Source organism: Hemiscyllium ocellatum, chromosome 30, assembly GCF_020745735.1.
Source record: "Hemiscyllium ocellatum isolate sHemOce1 chromosome 30, sHemOce1.pat.X.cur, whole genome shotgun sequence".
In the NCBI taxonomy this organism is placed as follows: Eukaryota; Metazoa; Chordata; class Chondrichthyes; order Orectolobiformes; family Hemiscylliidae; genus Hemiscyllium; species Hemiscyllium ocellatum.
Genome location: NC_083430.1, coordinates 22,584,606 through 22,609,302, shown reverse-complemented (window position 1 = coordinate 22,609,302; position 24,697 = coordinate 22,584,606). Strand labels below are relative to the sequence as shown.

Below are 24,697 nucleotides of genomic sequence, written 5' to 3'. Positions count from 1 at the left end.
ATTTCAATTTCCTCCAGATATTATCCGATTATGACAGGTCAGTTAGTAATAAACATCACTGTTGCACAGACTTAAATACTGTTAAAAGCAGACCAGAAAGCAAATGTTTTGGCATGCACTTCACAGGAGTATTTTGCAAGAAACAGATTTGAAAATGGTGCCACCAATTTATACAGTATGACGAAAAGATGTTGACTGGCTAGGTCACTGTTGTACCAGGAATAATTACCTGTCAATCTTGAATCTCAGAGCAGGCAGGTAGACTCTGATTGGTCAGGATGATACCATGGGAATGTAGCCAAGATTGACTGTCTCCATGACCTTTCCTCCCCAGTAGCAAAGGGGCAATGTATGTACAAATTAATTTTTCCTGTATTAAATAGGACTTGTGTGAGAGTATATGAAGCTTCTCATATGCGCAAATGCATCATATTTGCATATTTGACTCACATTCTTAAATTGGTTTCTGGTGCAATTCTGAGCAAAATCTGGAGTATTTAATTAATGTTCAATAGCACAATCATACCTAATGTTGGACATACAATGCTGAGGTTAAAGCACAGCCAGTATGCTATCTGCTGCAAATGGTCAACAGATCATGTTGTTTGTTACAGTCCACAGTCCTTGCTCATTTCGTAACTGGCATCACACTCACACTGAAGTTTGTAACCACATTACCCATTTGTGTAGTAGACAAAATAACTATTTAGGATGATTGTGGTGGAGAAAATCGTCATGGGTTTACTGCAAAGCAACAGCTGGAGACAGCTAGCTTCACCTGTTGCTCAAGGTTTTGAGATAGTTTCCCCTTCCAGGGCAAACTGAGGTAGACTGGGCACCTTTACTGCCAAAACGGCCCTTTTGTGAGTTTATATAATATACAGTGAGCAATGATTTGACCAGGATATCATTACCACAGGATAGTTTTGATACTGCCCATCAATCATCAAGCTTACATAGTAAGCAGATGACTAGGACTCTATTCACTACATCACCCAGAAAGTCGTTAAGATAAAAAGACCTTTTGTCTACTCTACAAATGAGTTTCATTGCTGGTGTGATGCCAGCAATGTTAGACGAGTGCACTTGTCTAATGACATGCCATTGACCATTTTCCATGGGTGGCATATTAATCACGCTCAAATATCCAATGTTTGCAAGCCTCAGCACACGAGGTCAATATTAGTTGTAATCATGCTATTGTCAATATTAATTCATAATCCAGATTGTGTTAAAAATTACGCTGAAGACCAATGTAAGAATTTCAACCATATTATGCATTTGCATATGCAAGACGCTGCGTTTATTAACACACTGGACCTTATTTTATGTAGAAAAAAGGAATTTGCGCATATGTTGCACTTTTCTCACTGTGGAGAAAAAGGGGGTCAGAGAGATTGCTAATCTCTGTTACATGCCAATGGTATCACCCTGAGCAGTGAGGATTACCTGCCTGGTCGGAGAACCAAGATTGACAGTTAACAATCCCTGCTGCATCCAAGCATTTCATTGGATATTCAATTGTATCTCCATCCAACAATGGCCTATCTAACCAGCATCCTTTTCCATGCTGTAAAAATTTGTGTTTCTTTTCTCAAGGGTGTTCACAGCATCCCAGTCTGGAATGAGTGTAAGATGAAAACCTTCAGACTTCTTGTCTCCTTTCAATAATGCTTAAACACGATGGTCTCAGAATAATTTACTTATTCCTTTATGGGACATGGAGATTGCTGGCAAGCTCAGAATTTGTGACTTTTTCCTACTTATCCTTGAACTGAATGGTTTGGTAGGCTGTTTCAGAGAGCAGTTAAGAGTCAACCACATTGCTGTGGGTCTGGAATCACACAGAGACCAGGTAAGAATGCCAGATTTTCTTCCTTGTGGACATTAGCAAGCCAGATGGGTTTTCACAGAAACTCAATAACATGTTGTCATTCCAGGATTTATTAACTTAATTTAAATTCCACCAGCTGTTGTGGTATTTGAGCTTGTGTCTGCAGGATATTAACCTGGGCCTATAGCTTACTAGACCAGTGACATCACCATCACTCCACCATGTTCTCCTTCACAGTGTATTCTCTTTTGAAGCCAGTAGAAAATAAGGCACATTGTAGAGAATGGTGAAGAATGTTTATATCTGAATGGATTCATAAATTTACAACACCAATAATATGGGCATTTCAAATGTACTTTTAAAACTCAATTCATGAACAGTCAAATCATGGCAATTAACTAGGAATATTCTGCAAGACATTAATTATAATGAGACCTCCACTTCAAAAGAGTAAATACAACTGTTTGAATAAAAGGAATGCATGTTCACTTTCAAATTGGAATTTCCATCATAATTTGCCACCATCCCACCTCAACTATGGATTATAGCAGAGGAACCTGAGAAGGGAACGATAACTTTCAAAGAGCATAGTAACACAAAAAGTGCTGAAAATGTGTCGCTGGTTAAAGCACAGTATGTTAGGCAGCATCCAAGGAACAGGAAATTCGACGTTTCGGGCCAGAGACTTCATCAGGCTCTAACCCGAAACGTCGAATTTCCTGTTCCTTGGATGCTGCATAACCTGCTGTGCTTTAACCAGCAACACATTTTCAGCCCTGATCTCCAGCATCTGCAGACCTCACTTTTTAACACAAAAAGTGGAGCATCTGATTTGCAACTCAGATCCTGGCAGTTTCCAAAAGCCATGAAAGATTTAGTCTATCTCCCATTTTGTGACAATTAAAGCAAACTTATGAGAAGTCACATGGGAAATGCAAGGCTGGAAAGCAATGACGTGTTGCTCATCCAGCTTACTGCTAGCATTGACAATTACATTGTAACATTTACCTGAAGATAATGGTAAGCCCTTTCCTGTGCCTTGTCCTGCAGCATTAAAGGTTTGTCATGGCCCAGACCCGAGCTAGGATAGGCCTCTCTGGCCTGGTTTACCGTCATGGTGGACCACATACTTCTTTTCATATGTTGTGAATCAGTCAACATTGGCATAGCTGCACAGGCTGAACATTTCCCTTCACTGCTGCTTTTTAAACTCTTCAGAGTCAGATCTCTGCAGGCACTTTCGATGGGTTCTGTACAGTATTGGGAGGCCTGTTCCATAGAGTGCCTACTGGCCCCAGTAGCCATCATGTAACTGCTGTCACTGTCGAGGTTGTCGTCTGAGCTCCACCATCCTGTGATCTTGGCTCTGTGCTTAGATTCAGATTTGCGTTCCTTGCTTTTGCTCCTCTTCGTTGACCTAGATTGGTGGTGGTGCTGGTGGTGATGCTGATGGTGATGATGATGGCTTTCCCCACCTTTTCCCTCCATCTTTGTACCATTCACATTTCCCTTTGAAGGGGCTTCCAGGGAGTGAGACTTGGCAAAAAGCTTCTGCACAGAGTGCACCAGGTGTCGTATCCTGCTGGGACTCTCACTCCGCTGCTCAGCGGAACTTGCCCGTTGGTACTGAAGTGTGTGGAACCCATCGTGATGGAGAGGCAACTGCTTCTCAAACTGGTCCAGCAGGTTGGCAGGTAACCGATTGATCTTGCTGGAAGTGTGGGTGGCAGCCATGCAGTCGTCACAAGACTCGTACTGTGGGTTATGATGCATCCTGGGGAATGTACTACTGGAGGACATCTGCTCAGTCATGCTCATCGATACCGCAGGATATTCAGAGGGCATAGTACTCCTGGACACGCAGTAGTGATGGTCCATTGAACAGGAATCTGAAGGACTAAGCATGTAAGATTGCCGAGGGTCTTGACTGTGATGTATATAATCATGGGAAGGGTCGCAATCCTCAGGCATACAGTGGCAAGTGTGCCCAGACGAGTGCTGTGACTGGCTACGACTTCCATTATATCCCTTCATTGTGTTAAAACAGTCCACAGTCCATCTTTATTCTTCAGGATAGTGTTGATGAGCTGGCGCTATCATCTGTAAGAGGAAAACCAAAAACAGAATTAAAATTTATTTCAAAATTAAGAATGTAGGTTTTTGAAACTTCAGGACAAGAGTATCAGTGTAAAACTAACAGGAATTCATCAAAACGTTCGACCATGATAATTTTTGAGATTTCACACAAACATCTAGAATTAGGATATGCGAGTCCAAGTTTAGTGAGTATTCCCGCTGGGATATCACCATACATCAAGCGGGCAGCAAACACAATATCATAGGGAGTCCCAAATATCTTATTTAACATTTCTAATGTCACACTTCCTGATCAAAGGCTTATGCCTGAAACGTCAATTCTCCTGCTCCTCGGACGCTGCCTGACCTGCTGTGCTTTCCAAGCGATATGCCCTCGAGTTCTGATATGGTCTATAATGCACAGACCCTATAACTGTTATTTGAGCACTGATGCAGGAGGTGGATGCTGTGGTCAGAATTTTCTCCACTCACTGGAACAAGTGGAGAGAACTTTGATTTAATCTCTTCTTAGATGGACAGCATCTCTTGCAATGCATCACCCTTTCAGGATGACAATGAATTGTCAGCATAAATTGTATTGGAGCTCAAATCTATAATCTATCCATCAGGGATATGAGGCAGATCTTTTGAGTCAGGCTGCAATTTGGTAATTTATGCAGTACCATGAAAGAAATCTGCTTAGGGACATAGCATTTATCTTTATTGCCTGGATGGTTATCTCCTAGGGTGGAAGTGTATATTTTATATGAACTTCCTTGATATTGATCCTGTTGAAAGCAGTGCCTTGTCAAATATCATCCAGGCAATGAAGACTTCAACCCACAGTATCAACTTTGGAGAAGTATGTATCATTACATTTATTAAAGTTCTCATATTTCAGCATTGCAATGAAAAGGTTTTGTTCCAAATTACAGCTGATAATAGCAAGTATTCCACTGCAGAGAAGCACTCCATTAATACATTAATGATCTGCCTAAGCTTATTTCAGCCTGTGAAAGTGAATAAGGAATTAATAAATTTAATTCCGACAGAATAGCAAATTTAACAGTCTATTACTGGGGCACAATTAATAATAAAGGGGATGTCATTTAGAACTGAGATGAGAAGCATTTCTTTTTTACACAGAGAGTGATGAATCTTTGAAATGCATAACTTAGAGGGATGTAGAACCTCAGTTTTGTGAATATTTAAAGTTGATAATTTATCCATGACATAAAGGGTTATGGGGATAATGTGGGTAAAATAACCTGAAGTATTCAATTAGTAATGATTATATTAAATGGCATAGCAGGCTTGATGGGCTGGATGGCTTACTCCTGTTTCCATGTTTGTAAATCTGGCTTGATAGGCCATTTACTTAATTTAATAAGTGAGTCTTTCACTCAAATCTAAGCATGCACTGCTGAAGATTTGGTTTTTAACAATAAAACAGAAGTTTTTTATACAAAAGAAAGTCAGGTAAAATGATTCATTTACACATAATATCATTTAAAAGATTTAATAACACACTCTCAAAATACAATCCAATCTACCTTAACACCATCATGTTACTGTACTCAAACACTAGAGAGAGTTTCTTTCTCTGTCACATCTACAGGTTTAATATCTATTTTTTTGCTTTCAATTCCTGGTCTTGTGAGTTCAGTAACCTCTTTCTTGAATAGTCATTATAACTAAGTTTAGACTTTTTCAACATCAAACTAACCCCTCAGGGTTCAAACCAAATACTCCTGATTTGGAACTCTGTAACTAAAGTCTTTACACTATCTATTTTCCAACAGTTCTAAACTGTTTCACATATTTAATACAGACCCAAGACCTCTGCATACTAACAAAAATCCAAACTAGGGGGTTCCACTCCACACACAAAAAGAATCCTGATCCTTTAAATGATAGCAAGCTAATGCTCTTCAATGTTATTTCTGTGTGCTTGCAAAACTCTGTATATTTGTAAAAATCCAAACAAATTCTGATTATCACCCCAGTACGTGTCTCTCTCTTTCACACTGGATTTTAAAAAAAACATGGATCCTGAAAACTTAAGGAGTAAATGATTAAACCACTTCATACACACAAACCAAAACCCACATGCCACTAGTTACAAACACAAATACAAACTAATGAAATTAAAATGTATATAAATCACACATATTACATCACACAAGGAACTCAAGTTATGAATAATTATAATATCACTATTAATAGCTTCAAAAATAAAAAATATTCTGTGAGGATTGCTGGAGCCTTCATGCTATGGGATATAAAAGTAAAAATTGCATGATTCAAGGAGTGTAACACTTCCAAACATCCAATATAGGTACTGTAACTTGGTTAAGAAGTCAGATATTCTACTTCTTGCTGAGCTTCAAGGAAACTGCACTCTAAATGTGAGGACCTTCCTTATCTTGCTCCCATTACACTGTGAAATAAATTGTGAAATACATTTGAGAAGGTAATCTTGAGATAGATTGACAACGCAGCATTATTTCACACTGTGTTACCAAACAATAGAATACAAGAATGCTGTGATTCCTTGTGTTGAATTCACATCCTCCACCCTATTATTGAGGACAGCACCAATTAAAAATTTGGTACTTCCTCCAATACAGACAAAAAAGTCAGATCATACTATATACTTTCAATTCCAACTTCCACCATCTCCTTTTCCTCTCCCATTTTACTTTGCATCCTCAAAATCCTGGTTGATCACTCTTCTCCACCATATCCAATCCTCAAGAATGGAATGGACAATTGGAGGGAGGTTATCTCACCTTTCCATTCTATCAATCAGTGAGAAGAAAAACGAGTGTGCAAACCAAATTGTATCATGTGTATCAATGCCTTTGGTAAAATGCTAGTCAGAAGTTAGCAAGAGTACAATAATCATTCAAGTTTGATCTAAGTGTTAGTATTTCAATTCTTGCCTTTGACATCCAGTCCTCTTCCAGGGTGGAAATGCAAAATCTAAATTGACACATCAATGCCGTACCAGCAAAGTGTAGATCTTTTGTAGATGCTGGTTTTTGAATGAGTTGCAAACATACAATCCAGTCTGATCTTCAAGTGAATGTGAATGAATCCATGGTAATATATGAAAGAGCAAGTGCTTCTCCCTTGTGTCATAGTCAACACTTACCCTTCAGTCAACATCACTGAAACAAATCAGCTGGTGTCATTTGTGGAACCTTGCTGTGTAGAAATTGGCTTCTTGCCTTTCCCACATTCGTGCCTCAACTTCAAAGTTACTTAATTGGCTGTGAAGCACTTAGGGACATCATGAGATTCAAGTCTTTGTTTTAATCTTAATGATATCATCAAAAGTAACTTCTCCTCTAGGCATTTTATGGGTTTGATTTTATTCCAAGCTCAATTTTACTGCACATTCAGCATTTTATGAAACACAGTGATTGCTATTAGTGAACAAGGCACAAAAACTTGACAAGGTGATCTTAGAAGTTACGATTTTTATTATGTGTCAGAATATGGACGAATACAGCAGAATTTGCAAGATACATAATGAGTTAAACAAGATGGATTGTGCTTGGATCAGGATTTCTAAATACTACGTAATAAAATGACAAGTCTGCAATACGCATTTTTATTCTTCCATGACATAAATTCTAACAAAAATATCTTGCATTGAAACTGCTGTTTCAAGCCCAGAATTCTTGACCCACACTTTTTCAATCTTCTCCAATTTGTACTGGCTCCTTTTTTTATATAACAAACATGCTCTAGCTGATAAAGATGTCTAAACACACTATGAATAGTCTGATGTAAGATGTGCAAAATATATTATTGTTATTTTGTAACTAAAAGAAAACTAAATGGAGATGGGTGAGTGCTGTGAAGGATTACTCTTTTAAAAATCAAAAACTAATTCTGGAATAGTGGCATAAATTACCTTATTCTAAGAGGAATTGGGAAAACACTTGGAAAAAAAATGGAATAAGATATCTTTACAGTTTGGTTTATGACAGGTAGGGTAAAACATTGAGTTTTATTTTCAGTTCAATTAAAAAAACACACCAAAATGTTAGTTGAGAAGAATCAAGACTGAAGTTCAGAAGCAAGATTTTATTTTCTCTCCCAGTAAGTTTCAGTACAGGGGAAACCAACACTGCGACAAGCAGTGTTCCTTTCTCCTCATTTGTTAAGCTTCTAAGCCAGAAGTGTTTAAGACAAAAATTTTCAGCTTGTTCAAACTGAAATAGTTTAGGCCATCAAAAGTGTAAAGGTTAATGCTGTTAGACCTGGAGCAATTGTAAAGTTGTCTCTACTGAGAAAGAGAAACTAACAGGAATCAGTTAAAAGAACAAACTTGGAGATGAGCTCAGAGAATGAGCTTCTGGGGAAGGTGGGACCTCTATAAACAGGATGGTCTACACTTGAACCTGAGGGGCACCAGTATCCTTGGGAGAGGTTTGCTAGTGCTTTTTGTGGGGGTTTAAACTAACTCTGCAGGGGCATGGGAACCTAGACTGTAGCTTTAGGGTGCAGGACCTGGAGTGTAGGGAGGTTAGGAATATGGCATCAATCTCGAAGGAGGGTGTCTGTAAACACGAAGGTAGCTTGAAGTGTGTATAATTCAATGCAAGAAGTATACGAAATAAGGTAGGTGAACTTGCAGCGTGGGTTGGTACCTGGGATTTCGATGTTGTGGCTATTACGGAGACATGGGTAGAACAGGGACAGGATTGGCTGTTGCAGATTCCAGGGTTTAAATGTTTTAGTAGGGTCAGAGGTGGGGGTAAAAGAAGGGGAGGTGTGGCATTGCTTGTCAAAGATAGTATTATAGCGGTGGAAAGGACGATGGATGAAGACTCGCCATCTGAGATAGTTTGGGCTGAGCTTAGAAATAGGAAAGGTGAGGTCACCCTGTTAGGGGTTTTCTACAGATCTCCTAATAGTCCTAGAGATGTAGAAGAAAGGATTGCGAGGATGATTCAGGAGAAGAGTGAAAGTAATAGGGTGGTTGTTATGGGGGACTTTAACTTTCCAGATATTGACTGGGAAAGCTATAGCTTGAGTATGTTAGATGGGTCAGTGTTTGTCCAATGCGTGCAGAAGGGTTTCCTGACACAATATGTAGACGGGCCAACAAGAGGTGAAGGGGTGAGGCAATATTGGATTTGGTTCAGGGTAACGAACCAGGCCAGGTGTTAGAACTGGAGGTAGGTGAGCACTTTGGGAACAGTGACCACAATTCGATGACCTTTACTCTAGTGATGGAGAGGGATAAGTGTGCACTACAGGGCAATAGTTATAGCTGGGGGCAGGGAAATTATGATGTGGTGAGGCATGACTTAGGATGCGTGGCTTGGAAAAGTAGGCTTCAAGGGAAGGGTGTAATCGATATGTAGAGCTTGTTCAAAGAGCAACTATTGAATGTCCTTGATAAGTATGTACCTGTCAGGCAGGGAGGAAAGGGTCGTGGGAGGGAGCCGTAGTTTAATAAGGAATTGGAATCCCTTATTAAAGGAAACAGGGCGGCCTATGTTAAGATGAGGCGTAAAGGTTCAATTTGAGCGATTGAGAGTTATAAGGTAGCCAGGAAGGATCTGAAGAGAGAGCTAAGAGCAGCAAGGAGGGGACATGAAAAGTCCTTGGTTGGTAGGATTAGAGAAAACCCAAAGGCTTTCTATAGATATGCTAGGAATAAAAGAATGACCATGGTAGGAATAGGCCCAGTCAAGGATAGTAGTGGGAAGTTGCGTGTGGAGGCTGAAGAAATTGGGGAGATACTGAATGAATACTTTTCGTCAGTATTCACTCAGGAACAGGACATTGTTGCCGATGTGACTATTGAGTCACAATTAATCAGAATGGATGACTTTGAGGTATGTAGGGAAGAGGTGTTGGAAATTCTGGAAAGGCTGAAAATAGATAAGTCCCCTGGGCCTGATGGCATTTATCCTAGGATTCTCTGGGAAGCAAGGGAGGAGATTGCAGAGCCATTGGCCTTGATCTTTATGCCCTCGTTGTCTACAGGAATAGTGCCAGAAGACTGGAGGATAGCAAATGTGGTTCCCTTGTTCAAGAAGGGGAGTAGGGATAACCCTAGTAACTATTGGCCGGTGAGTCTCACTTCTGTTGTGGGCAAAGTCTTAGAGAGAATTATAAGACATAGGATTTATGAACATCTAGATAGGAATAATGTGATCAAGGATAGTCAGCATGGTTTTGTGAAGGGCAGGTCGTGCCTCACAAACCTTATTGAATTCTTTGAGAAGGTGACTAAGGAGGTGGACGAGGGTAAAGCGGTAGATGTGGTGTATATGGATTTTAGTAAGGCATTTGATAAGGTTCCCCATGGTAGGCTACTGCAAAAAATACGGAGGTATGGCATTGAGGATGAGTTGGAGGTTTGGATTAGGAATTGGCTGGCTGGAAGAAGATAGAGGGTAGTAGTTGATGGTAAAGGTTCATCTTGGAGTGCAGTTACCAGCGGTGTTCTGCAAGGATCTGTTTTGGGACCGTTGCTGTTTGTCATTTTTATAAATGACCTGGAGGAGGGGCTAGAAGGTTGGGTGAGCAAGTTTGCAGATGATACGAAAGTCGGTGGAGTTGTTGACAGTGTGGAAGGATGTGGCAGGTTACAGCAGGATATAGATAAGCTGCAGAGCTGGGCAGAAAGGTGGCAAATGGAGTTCAATGTAGCTAAGTGTGAAGTGATTCACTTTGGTAAGAGTAACAAGAAGATGGGGTACTGGGCTAATGGTCAGATACTTGGTAGTGTGGATGAGTAGAGGGATCTTGGTGTCCATGTACACAGATCTCTGAAAGTTGCCACCCAGGTAAATAGTGCTGTGAAGAAGGCATATGGCGTACTGGCTTTTATTGGTAGAGGAATTGAGTTCCGGAGTCCTGAGGTAATGTTGCAGTTGTATAAGACTCTGGTGCAGCCGCACCTGGAGTATTGTGTGCAGTTTTGGTCGCCATACTATAGGAAGGATGTGGAGGCACTGGGACGGGTGCAGAGGAGGTTTACCAGGATGTTGCCTGGTATGGTAGGAAGATCGTATGAGGAAAGACTGAGGCACTTGGGGCTGTTTTCATTGGAGAAAAGAAGGTTTAGGGGTGACTTGATAAAGGTGTACAAGATGATTAGGGGTTTTTTAGGGTTGACCATGAGAACCTTTTTCCATGTATGGAGTCAGATATTACGAGAGGGCATAGCTTTAAATTAAGGGGTGGTAGGTATAGGACAGATGTTAGGGGTAGATTCTTTACTCAGTGAGTCGTGAGTTCATGGAATGCCCTGCCAGTAGCAGTGGTGAACTCTCCCTCTTTATGGGCATTTAAACGGGCATTGGATAGACATATGGAGGATAGTGGGCTAGTGTAGGTTAGGTGTGCTTGGATTGGCACAACATCAAGGGCCGAAGGGCCTGTACTGCGCTGTATTGTTCTATGTTCTATGTAGAATAATTTCAATGGATCTGAGTCTCTGCTACAGATTGTGTTGGGAAATGAGATGAAACAGTGTTTAATGCTTGTGTTAAGATATCTCCAACTGTTTTACATACATGTAGTAATTTCATTCATCTGCTTTCTTTCATTTTTGTAATATACTTATGTTCTGTCATTAAAAAACATCTGCAACCTTTTGAATCTGTTTCAATAACTAAGCACCATGCAAACCAACTAAAGAAAATGAATCTTAATTGTGTGACCTTTCAGGCCAGTGTTCATTCAGAAATCTGACATTTCTTGCAGAACCATTAGTTTGGATCATAACAAGAGTGTGACTGATATTTGAGTTTATTCATTCAAGACAGAAGAGAGACATTTGCAACATATAATAAAAACAACTTTCTTCCAACAGACATATGTGTGTTAAAAAAAAGAAATGAAGCCTCAATGAGCAAAACTAGCAACTGTTGCTACACTCAAACATGGGGAGGCAAGGTGGTTCAATGATTACAATGTTACCTCACAGCTCTAGGACCTGGGTTTGATTCCATCCTTAGGCGACTGTCTGTGTGGAGTTTGCACACTCTCCCTGTATCTGCGTGGGTTTCATCATGGTTGTCCGGTTTTCTCCCACAGTCCAAAGTTGCGTAAATGAGGGGGGTTGGCCATGCTAAATTGCCCAAAGTATCCAGGGACATATATGTTAGTTGGACTAGCCATGAGAAATGCATGATTACAGTGGTGGAGTGGGTCTGGGTGGGATGCTGTTCAGAGTGTCAGTATGGGCTTGATGGACTGAATGGCCTTCTTCCACACTGAATGAATTTTATGATTCCAATACTGAACCTGAAGGGACCGGTTCAAATGTCAACCCTTGATGTTTCCTGAATTGCATTCTGTGTCCAATGATGTTGGTGGGTCACATCAATCAAGGTGCATTTTGCTATATTCTCTTCAATAATGATTCTTGAAGGAAAGTGTATCATGAAGAGAAGGACAGGAATTGGTCCCTGTCATAATGGCCCTGCGGTCAAACAATCTGCCAGTCAGGCCTATGCTTGCATATGTAGAATGATTATGGCTGGGAATCAAAGTGGGATTAATTAGATAATTCCTACAAGGTACAATACTGTGAATGAGCCTCAAATGTGCTGCATGATTCTATGATTACATTCAAGCAATTTACTATAGGCTTGCTGTCACCTGTACCCCAGCAAATGTTAAAGCCTTTGGGAAGATGGGGACAGGCTGAAGAAAAGATAACCTTGAAAATTCAAGTAATTCAATACATTCTAAGATCTGGATAGTTAGATTGTGAAAGTTTAACTAAAGTCCTCTTGCTTCTTGACAAGGCCTAAAACAGTCTTCACACAAATTGTGCAATCATTTAACAACCATTTGATAATGGACGCGTAGTAAGTTCCTTCTGGAGAGATTTAAGGGAAGTATACCTTCTGTACCTATCTGAAGACCATGTGAATGTGCAACAATAGAGGGTTATTACTGCATCAGTGATTCCTGATTTCAACAAAAAATGCTGAAGGACTCCTTTCCAGTAAATCCCGAACTCTGAGATCACTAGGAACATCCCCTCAGTTTACAGTTGTGAGGTGTGTCATAATTAATTAATAATAATGGATTGTAACTCAACACCTATTTAATTATTGTTATTTTTAAAGGTATTTCAAAGACATGCAAAGTGGTGCAGGGAAACAGCTAAAGAACAAATAATTTAACAGGGGTGAACAGCAAAAACATTAAGATGACTTCCTCATAGCTCAAGAACTGCTCTACCTAAAGGAAATTCAACATGACTTTAAGAAGAATAGTTTTAGAGAGTATTGCTGGCTAGGCCAGTATTTCTTGTTTATCTTTGGCTGCCCAGAGGACAGCTCAGAGTCAACTACATCGCTTTGGGGTGTGGAAACACATGGAGATCACACCAGGTAAAGACGGTAGATTTTGTTCTCTGAAGAACAGTAGTGAACCAGATGGATTTTTATGACAATCGACAATAATTATATAATCGCCTTTAGGCCAGGTTTTTTTTCAATAATCCAGATTGATTTTGTGAAAGTAAAACATAAGATTCAATTGAGCTTAAACTTTACTATTGGTGATATGAATAACTGTGTGTTTAATGGTTTTGTCTGAAATTTCCTTCCAATATTTGAGTGAACAGTTCATTTTAAACAAAATACGTTTTGTATTATACTGTCCTCGCATGAATTATAGTCACTATATATTACACTAACATACAGTATGTTGTGTTAAACATTTTTCATGACATTATATTCAAAGAATCTTAGAATCCCTAAAGTGTGGAAACAGGCCATTCACCCATTTAGTCCACACTGACTCTCTAAAGAACATTCCATCCAGATTCAACCCCTCACCCTTCCAATCCCTGTAACCCTGCATTTCCCAAGGCTAATGGTTAATCCACCTAACCTGCACATCCCTGCCCACTATGGACAATTTAGCATGGCCAATCCACCTAACCTGCACATCCTTGGACACTATGGACAATGTAGCATTGCCAAACCACCCTAACCTGCACATCTTCAGTTTGTTGGAGTGTAAACCTCACAGACTCAGTCACCTGAGGCTAGAATCGAACCTGGGATCCTGATGCTGTGAGGCAGCAGTGCCTACCCCAGAGACACCATGCCACCCCATATATTATTATGTTAAATTGTAATATCACCTTTGCAGCCAAACACCTTTTACATATTTGGGCATACTATCTAGACCGTTACTTCACTATGGTCTAAAGGAGGTGTTGGAAGTGCTGTCTTTCAAATAAGTGATCATACCAAAGCCTATGTGTTCTTCAGATGAATGTAAAAGATCTCATGACAGAGTATTATGATGTTAGTATACTTACATATTTATATTATTTAGTTTTATTTTTAACTTACTGCAATGTGTTTTCTGCTTGTTGTAGGGTTTAGAGTATTTTGTGGTGTTTGTGTATTACATGTTTTTAAAATCAAGCAGAATATAAGGGATTGAAAAGATCTTGGCACTTCTATGTTTTCTGGGTTATTTTACATTATTTCTGTCATTCAATGTGTCTCACAATTACTGTACTCACAGGTAACTATTGAATTTGTCAATCATAAACCACTCAAGTTTCACAGTTTGTTACATTGACAGAATCCACTGCCTGAATGATCACTTTGTAAAATCACTGCTAGCTGGTTATTATCCAATAAGCAGGGAGAGGGAAATGAAAAAAGGCCCCAACAGACGAATTAAATAAACAGAGAAGATCAGCAGCAGGCATTTATTGGATTATCTTTCACCTTGCATGGTTCCTGGCAAATTCACAGTAACAGTCCTGAACTATTACATAGTTACAGGCACTCATTATTTTTGTTTATAGGTGATTATTCACAGAATGTGCCAAAGGTTGGCCACATCACAATACTTTAACTGATTAGCCTTCTGGACAGGGGCAGAATGAAGGTGAAAGAGATTATACACTTATAACTGGATACCGTATATAAACAATGCATTGTGAAGAGTGCACAATCAACTGAAGTGCCTACAGTGAAAGTTATATGAATGTTGCAACTTAAATGAGGGAGAATTTAATTAACATTTGGTAACTAAAGCTTGATAAACTGCGTCAGCATGAGGTCATTGGCAACATTTGACCTTTGGATCCAAGCTCTCCATTAAAGATCTGGGTACATGATCTAGACTGTCACTTCACTGAAGTGTTGATGGAGTACTGCACTGCTGGAAGTACTCACTTTCAGATGTAAGTTTACACCAAGGTCCCCTGTGCTCTCTCAGCTGAAGGTAAAAAAAAACGACAATATATGAAAAAGAGCAGGATAGTTCAGCCAGCAACACCACAATAGATTACCATTGCAATCATTTATATGCCTTTAATTACACAATCTTATGTTAAAAGCATTGTAGAATGCAAGGTTTTATCTTTAAAAGGATCTTGATGCAAATATTCTGTGAAGTGCAGAATATACTTCAGATATGTATAAATAATGACATTTTTAAAAGTGATTAGCTGTTTTGGCTACCCTCTGAATCATTCCCTTTTCCCCCACCTCAAAAATAGATGAGAAAGGTTCATCTGGAGCCTGCTTAGAATATCTCAACTCCTGGCCAAGCAATAAACTGGAGGGAATCTGCTTGAAAATATTCAATGACTTCTGCCATGTAGATTGGGAAGCCCATAGAGTCTGTCCTTACTGTGCTTTCTTCCCTCAATGGGGTTCCTTTGCATCTTCCCCACCTCCCTGTTACAACTGGAACCCTCATTTCACAAAGGTACAAATGCTGATGTTAGATAATATTCAATTCAATATTGTACACTTAATAAGATCCAATAATCCATTCTGGGCTTTGTCAAAAACATCAACTCTGGACATCATAATAGTTTATGCTTTCACCTGTTCAAAAGAATAGCAAGCAACCCATTTTTCTTCAGAACTTATTAATACCACAGGAATTCAAACTTTCAAAGCATGTGGTTCTTGCGAATCACACATCATCAGTGGGAATAAAAAAAAATTGTCACCTAGTCACGATGCACCTGTGATAATGATCCTGTAAGATTTCTCAAGCACCTAATGAGCCACTTAACTAGCATAAATGTCGAAAAGATCATTTATCAAGATTTGCATTTTAAAAACATTATGTATAATAGCAGAACAAATGTTCTCTTTCATGGGATGTGGGTGTCACTGGCAAGGTCAGTCTGTATTGTCCATGTCTAAATGCCTTGACCTTGAGGGGCTTGTTAGGCAATTTGAGAGGGCAGTTAAGAATCAACTGCATTGCTGTCATATGTAGGCCATATTCTGTTCCCTGAAGAAGTGGGGGGGATGAAAGTGATGTGATTTTATGACAGTTGATAATAGTTTCATGGTCACCATTACAGAGACAATTGTCACACACTGAATGGGACTGTCCACAGCCTTAGTGTCACATTTCAAGCCTGAGCTTTTGACAGTCCATTCTTATCTACAGCAAATCCTTCTATTTTCACTGCCCAGGCCCTGCTTTGGCTATCGAAACCATCAACTTGCAAGGGCCAAAATACCTTTTGAGTAGATTTTCACAGGTCACTCAACCTATCCACACTGAACCTTCAAAGGGCATCCCAACATACCCACCCTATATGTGCATTTCCCATGGCTAATCCACCTAGCCTGCACATTCCTGGACACTATGGGCAAATCAGCATGGCCAATCTACCTAACCTACACAGCTTTGGACTGTGGGAGAAACCAGAGCACCCAGAGGAAACCTACGCAGAGACAGGGAGTATATGCAAACTCCACACAGACAATCAGTCATTTACTGGCTGCAGTGATGAACAAATGTTTGCTGAGACACTATGCATCCCACATGCAGTATTTAATAGAGGCCACAGGGGTCTCAGTTGCTAGCTGGAGAGCTGTGAACTGTGAGAGAAATTCAAATGAGCAAGACCATGATTACTGTTGGCCAGACAGTCTGGGAGTCCAGTGTACCGTCTGGGAGTCAGTTAGTTCAGTTGGCTGGATAGCTGCTTTGCAATACAGAGTGACGCCAACAGCACAAGTTCAAACCCTGCACCAGCTGATGCTACCATGAAGGTATCATCTTCTCAGCTTCTCCCTTAACTTGAGCTATGGTGACCCTCAGGTTAACCTCACCACCAGCTGAGAGAGCCCTCGAGGACTATGGTAATTTCATTTTCACTTACTTGTCATTCCACTATAGATGGGGTTGTGGATTCCTGTGGAAGCCCCATTGTGGCAGCCTCTAAAGGAACTGACCGGGAAATTGAAACTGCTGCTAGGAGATTCCTGGATGACTAAAACCATTCAAAGGTACCCATTTAAGTCAGAACATTGGGAGGGGTCTGGATAAAATTAAGTCAATAGTTATCCAGGAAATGTTTGTCTCTTGGATACACATTGTTATTCCTGAGTAATTATTCAACTGACCCTGTACTTACTTGACATATCTTCAATTACAACTCCCCAGACCACACCCCCTTTGCCCTCCCCAGACCCTGACCTGACAACCCAATCTCTCCCCCCCTACTACAACCCAATATTCCCACCATGCTCCAGCCCCAACACCCTTCCCCCCGGCCCCCCCACCCCGCCCGACATTTCGGACCTCCTTTCCACTGCTTTGGACCTGCTGCCCCTGGCCCTGTTTTGGTTCTGATTTGACTCTTCAGCAAACATTTCCTTGTGATGTGAATACACTCCTCACCACCACCTTGCTTCCCCTGGTGACACCAAGACACCCATCCCTCCCCTGCCAGCACTGGATCTTCTATTTCACAACCACTCTGATCTACCCTTAACACTGCATCATGTCCCTGGCCTCCTCCCCACTTTCCACCCTGGCGCCAAATTTCCTACTCATCATTCACCCTATCCCCCACACCATGTGGGACCCTAATTCACCTCGGACCCTAATCCTGTTCAGAATCCCCTGTCAGAAATGCGGAACTCTCTCAAATGGGACCCATTGTCTTTCAGAGTCAGCAGGTGAGCACTCCATCTCCAATATGTGGAATTACATACATGCGTAAATAAAATAGGAGTTGCAAAGTTTTTGATGCTGACTCAGTTGCCTGCTTCTGATGTCTTTAGATAAGAAGAATAACTTCAGTGCTGACAGTTTGTTTATTTCACATAGCTCTCATGAAGCTTCCTTCAATGTGGTCATGTGACCAGTGCAGCTAATTTATGTCCATGTTTCTTCATTGTTGAAAACCATTATAGTCCATGAAATGTTTCACATATAACTATCAGATGATAGAAGTGAAAATTCAATGCTCCATATGTTCAACTTTTGTAAAGAAAACCTTAATGGAATGGAGACCTGATTAAAGATCAGAGGAAACAAGAGGATTTTGCTTCTCAGATAAACTAATTGGATCCCAAGGCTATCATGATTTACTTGCTTTAGTGGGAGACTAGCACTGGAATTTTTAACAATTGATAAAATTATGAGAATAGGGAAATGTATGGGGCAAGGATCATGAGGCTCTGATATGACCTGCATAGGAAAACAAATACATCTCATATTTGGCAATCAGATAACTCAGATCATGGCCATTGTGTTTAAGAACATTGTTCAGAGAGGTAGGCCTGAAAGCTTTCACAAAGCGTTTATGTTAGAGAATGGTTGGTCAAATTGAGAGTGCACCAGGCATTCTGGATAATTTGAGGTTGTCCATATATCGAAACAAATATCCTTTCATTTGTCCTTTCTGAGGAAGACAATGCACAACAGAAGGGTGGAGAAAAGTCAAGTCAGGAGATGCTGGAAGTGTGCACATCCACTGCCAACTTCCAATCAACTCTAATGTGGCATGACAGTGTGGAAGGTTAGATTCTGCAAGAGAGGAGGACTGCAGCCGTTCATGAAGGCAGATTCACCACCATATCCAAGGACAGTTAAGGATACACAATACCCATACCCCATGAATGAATGAAGAAAAAGCAGGGTCAGATGTAGGACCTTCTATTTGCCAATGGAAATAGCACTCAGCTACTTTGTCAAATTCTCCTCCTCTCCTTCCTTCCAGTCATGTTACAATACTATGGACATGGTAGATTAGTGACCAACAGTACCACCCTCTTCACTCAGCAGCACCATTGCTCTGTCTCCGGTCATCCAACAGGAAGTCTGAAAGCTCTCTTCCATCACTTGGGCAAGTTTTTCTGCTACCACATTTAGCGTGCTAGTCTCAGGGTTTTGCCAGACACCTGAGCAACCGTGACAAAATCTGAAAGATTCCACATCCAACATGAGCAATTCTTGCTCAAGTGACTGTATCCTTTTGGCACTCCCGCAAAGGCAACAAATATCTGCCCGATTCCTCATAACAAACTTCTGAATCCAGGCACAGCAAGGAGAATGAGCTCATGCACGCTAGATACAGCAGCAAATTCAGTAAGGGTTCAAAGAAAGATCTGCTGTTAGATAGTGCTTTTCACCACCCCAGGACACACTCAACAACCAATGAAGTACATTTGAAATGCATGCATCAATTAGACAGGGCAAATCAACTCATCCCAACTGGAAAATCTCCCATTTTTTTGTCTGAATGTTAGTCCTAAACACATATCCTCTGAAGGGCACATGAGACATGTGCAATTATTCTCTCCATTATAGTTTACTCGTGTTTAGGGCAAGCAGTAGACTGAACGGCCCCAGGCAGCACAATCCCCCAACAGGTTTTTAGATGCTAAGTACAGCAATGCCAATCTCAACTTCCAAAGCTACCTAGGAATTGACTGTTTTGTATCTTCTGCCTGGCAGAAGAGCTTGGAAGAGATTATGACCAGGGTGGGAGGGACCTTTGATGATGTTGGCTGTCTTTCCAAGGAGTCAATGGATGGTAGATTGGCTTGCATGATGTACTGGGTTGTTTTTTTTTAGATTAGATTAGATTTACAGTGTGGAAACAGGCCCTTCGGCCCAACAAGTCCACACCGACCCGCCGAAGCGAAACCCACCCATTCCCCTACATTTACCCCTTACCTAACACTACGGGCAATTTAGCATGGCCAATTCACCTGACCCGCACATCTTTGTGACTGTGGGAGGAAACCGGAGCACCCGGAGGAAACCCACGCTGACACGGGGAGAACGTGCAAACTCCACACAGTCAGTCGCCTGAGACGGGAATTGAACCTGGGTCTTCAAGCGCTGTGAGGCAGCAGTGCTAACCACTGTGCCACCGTGCCGCCCACAACTCTCTGTAGTTTCTTACGGTCTGGGCAGAGCAGTCGCTGTACCAAGCCGGGATGCATCCAGATAGAATGATCTCTATAGTGCATCAACAAAAGTTGGTGAGAGTCCTTATGGACATGCCAGATTTCCATGGCCTCCTGAGGAAGTAAAAGCACTATTGTGCCTTTTTGACCATACCATCAATGTGAGTGGTCAAGGACAGATTGTTGGTGATGTATACTCCCAGGAACTTGATGCTTTGGACCATCTTCACCTCAGCTCCATTGATGTAGATAGGACTGTGCCTTCCTCCTTGCTTCCTGAAGTCAATGACCAGCTCTTTAGTTTTGCTTACTGGACGAGCACCAAATATTCCATAATTTACCTTGAGTAAGATTGACAATATGCACAGTAAGTGGGACAGGTTTCTTCTGGCCAGCAGAAATTCAGTTCATACCACTGAATTTAGTTAACTCTGAGTTCTGTTAAAAGAAATGCAGATGACAAACACTTTTTTCAAAAAAACTTGAAAATAAGGATACAGCTGGCATTTAAAGGTTTTCTTCTACTGTTTTGGCTTCACTGTCAATGAAATTTTTGTTATCTTGGATAAGAATAAATTCTGGAAAATTTTATCAAAATGGTGTTTCATGCAAATATCACGAGAAACCCACTGAGCTCAGGTAAGATGGAGAGGGCTATAACACACCAAAATTGATCCTGGTAGTTGTCCAGGTCTATGACTGGCAAGTCATTGACTGTGTATGACAAAGGTTACCTTGAATGCACAGTGTTGGCCTGACAATTTTGTGACCCGCATTACTTAGTTCTTAGAGAATGTGAATCTGACCATTGCCAGGTTATTTTCATCTGCAGCCCAGAAGAAAAAAAAACAAAAGAATTTGGCATCCAGGGCTGTTGGGAACAGTAATTTGTGAAGATGAAGATGATGAGTGATCATATATATCGAGGAAGATTCAGCAAGAACTGTTTTGTTGCCACAATCCATGGCCATTTAATTCTGCTTCACTTGAAAATCTGGTACCTTCAGCGCTGAGGTGACAAGCATGCTGCCAGAAATATGAGTGCCAGCTGATTTATTTTACAAAAACATTTCTAAAGTTGAAACGGTTGCTGGTGACAGTCCAGGAACTTAGATGCAATATTTTATTTATATTAAACAAGTAGTTAAAAAAAGTTCACTTTTTGTTCACGTTTAATAATCTGCCCATGCATCATTTATTATTCATACCAGTTGGGATAGCTACTAAGTATTCCCAGCTGGCTTTACATCACTTATTCAAAGAGAAAGTTCACTCAATGTTCAAGTTTTATAGTCTGACCTTATATCATTCATTACTGCTCCTGGGGTAGGCTTTTCATCGAACTATTCTCATCTGGCTTTACATCAGAGACAAGAGTGATGATGTATCCAATATCATATCACAGCGCACTGGAGAGTACTGTGATCTTAAGTTCAGTGGATATAAAAATCACAAGAGATGTAAATTAGGCTGCTGACTCAGAATCGGGTGAAAGTGAGCACTGCAGATGCTGGAGATTAGAGCCAAGATTAGAGTGGTGCTGGAAATGCATCGCAGGTCAGGCAGCATCCAAGGAGCAGGAAAATCGACGTTTTGGGCAGGAGCCCTTGAGGGCCTTCTGCCCGAAACAATGATTTTCCTGCTCCTCGGATGCTGCCTGACCTGCTGTGCATTTCCAACACCATTCTAATATTGACTCAGAGTCACCAATTTTCCAGGATTACACAGAGCCTGATCTACCCCATTGCCTGAAAGTGACAGAAGTGCAATGCTTTAGTACAGCCAACATTGTCTTCATATTTCCCAGTTGTCAAAGACACCTGAATGCAGGCTTTTACAATTATTATTTTCTCTTTCAATGCACTCACTAGATATAAGCATCTCTGGCTAAGCCAGTATTTATTGCCCATTCCCTTTGCTGTGGGTCTGGAGGTATATGTAGGCCAGACCAGATAATGATGACAGATTTCTTTCCCCAAAGGACATCAGTGAACCAGATGGGTTTTCCAACAATCGATATTGGCTTCGTGGTCAACATTAGACCCTTAATTCCTTATTCTTTATTGAACTCAAATTCTATTATCTGCTGTGGTGGGATGTGAACCTGGTCCCCAGAATATTAGCTGATTTTTTCAATTAATAGTCTAATGATAACAACACTCGGCCATCTCCTCCCCATAAATTATATATGATCCTGAACTTGCAGCACAACAGCAGGTCACTCTGTTCAGTTGGTATGTGCTAGTGGTTGTGCTTCACATGAGCTTATACAAAATAGAAGTAACAAAACTAATTTTGTCACAATTATATCCCTTATAGGCACTGGGCAACAAATGGTGTTGAAGTCCAGTGATACAAGATGGGATATAAATTCACTTAACTAGATTCATGAAATCACATTCTTTTAGCACTAAGTTAGAAAAGTATAATAATTTAATGATTCTTTTGCTTTTATATGGAATCAACTACCACAGAACTATATTCCTATAACACAAAACACATTCCCATGCTACAAAACCTTTGAGAGATGCCACGCAAAAGCTGCTTTTTGTGTGTGTATGTGAAGCTGAGAAATGTCACATTTTCCAGCCTGACAAAACCAATTCTCATGAACAAAATTACAAGTTTGATATGTACAAAATGGCTGAGCTATTTATCTTGCCCATCGCTTTGTTCCTGTACTCACCCTTCCTGTTCAATGCTGTGATAGCATTTCACCATTAACTAGGCAGAGCTCTCAACCTTGCAATATTGGCAATGTGAATGCAAATCCTTTGCAGTTTGAAAACAAAACACAACTTCACGCAAAAAAAAGGTTGAATAAATTCCCCTCGATTGGATTGAATGAGAAGGCAGGAGCTGCTTACATTTGCAGGAACACAGCTGATGTGTGGATGGAGGTAATGTGAGCAGTTTGCAATCAGCTACAGCAGATTACGCTGCTCAGGAGATCCCTGAGAAGGGTAATTAATCCCACTACTAGTCTCGAGCTCCTTTCAGCCCACAAGGCCATGCTGTATAAGACTGCTCAGGTTTAAAGAGTGTCATTAAAAAAATGATTATTTAGAAGGGGAAGAAGGCTCTGTACCACGCTGTCTGTACATTATCTGCAATCAGTATTCATCCTTGACAATTTAATCCATCAGAATGTTGTGAAATTGTGCTTTCCTGAGTACTCAGGCAACACTGCAAATTTGGGTTGATATTAAGACTTAATGAACGAGGTGTTGTTCTCAATGGGTGGTAAATCAGCAGACACCCGCTGATTAGGAATGTATCTGCACATATAGATGACAATGAGGATGCTTTACGTAATTTTCAGGCAAAGTGAGAAATGTTTAACGTCCCACCTATACAATGTCCCCGAACGATTTCAGCAGCAGGGCAGTTACAGCCGGCTGTCTGTGCATCAGGAATGGATATTTGAAGCATAAATTAGCAATGGTTTTTAGTTCTCCAAATCAATTCAAAGGGAAAAGTAATGGATACATCAGCAGCAGCAGCAAGAAAGACCCATGGTCCATCTCAAGAACATTTTTAACAAGGGCTGTCACTAAACTTGAATTTTCAGACAAGGAAGTTGCAAGGAACCAGGGTTTTAGATTCTTGTTTGTTATGAAATGCCACTTCCACAGACACAGTCTGGTTTGGTGCCCTCAATGAGTGATAAACAGCTTCCTGCCACGCACTATTCTAGTAGATGTAGGGAAACTATATTTCTTTTTTGGAGAATGTTCAAGATATCGGGAACAAAATTCAAGGACAACTTCACTCCTTTAAAAGAGAGGTGTGGAGGAAATGAAGGAGAAAAAGAAACTCAATTTTAAATGTAAAACAAAAGCAGGCATTACATCAGTCTTTTGGGTATGGCTTCCCTTTAAAGTTCTATGATGCTCAAAGTTACAATTCTCCCCCTCCCATCAGGTGGCTTTTATCGGAATGCAGAGACCACCATGATAAATAACTGTGATGAACAAAGTCTCTCCCCTCCCCTTCTCCTAAGCAGCTATTCTCTCAGGATGAGCTCCAGGTCTGTGGCCAAATTAAGACTTTTCTAAAAGGATCCATTCACACTTATTTCCATTTCCCCAGTGCTGCCTCCTCATGTAAGACTTCCAAGTAAATGCAGAGACAAGGCCTGGGATACATAACACCTGAATCTGGATGTAAGAATGATAACACCAACAAGAGAAGCAAGGATGAATCCAAAATCAAATCCGGATAAGACACTGAGCCTTTCTTCGCTATGGTATGTAGTTGCCATGGTAGTCAGTTATGTGCACCACATGATTTTTAATGCTTCCACTGTATAATATTCATTCCAAAAACAAATTGGCTGGAGAAACCTCTACTTTTTTGATAACATACCCATTAATTAATAACAGAAAGCAGTGAAGCAGACAGAATCAGCTCTCATAGATTTAATCTCGAGTCTTTGTTCTACCCGACAATCTCTAGTAAGGCAGCATTTAAATTGATACAATTGGACTCAGTCTCTGTGGATTAGGAAGGGAAAATAAAAATCTCTCTTGCGCCTAATCATTGTTGGAACTGTAGAATACACGAGTGAAGACTCCCTGTAAGA

General features: G+C 40.6%; 1 protein-coding gene across 3 annotated transcripts in view; it reads right to left on the bottom strand.

Moving 5' to 3' along the window:
* Window positions 1-24,697, bottom strand: part of LOC132830138 (disks large-associated protein 2-like) — a 297,766-nt gene that overhangs the window by 122,764 nt on the left and 150,305 nt on the right. For all 3 annotated transcript variants that reach the window (XM_060847644.1, XM_060847645.1, XM_060847646.1), the window contains one exon: window positions 2,843-3,934. In XM_060847644.1, coding sequence (XP_060703627.1) covers window positions 2,843-3,868 — 1,026 coding nt within the window. In that variant the 5' untranslated portion in view covers window positions 3,869-3,934. The remainder of the gene's footprint in view (window positions 1-2,842; window positions 3,935-24,697) is intronic.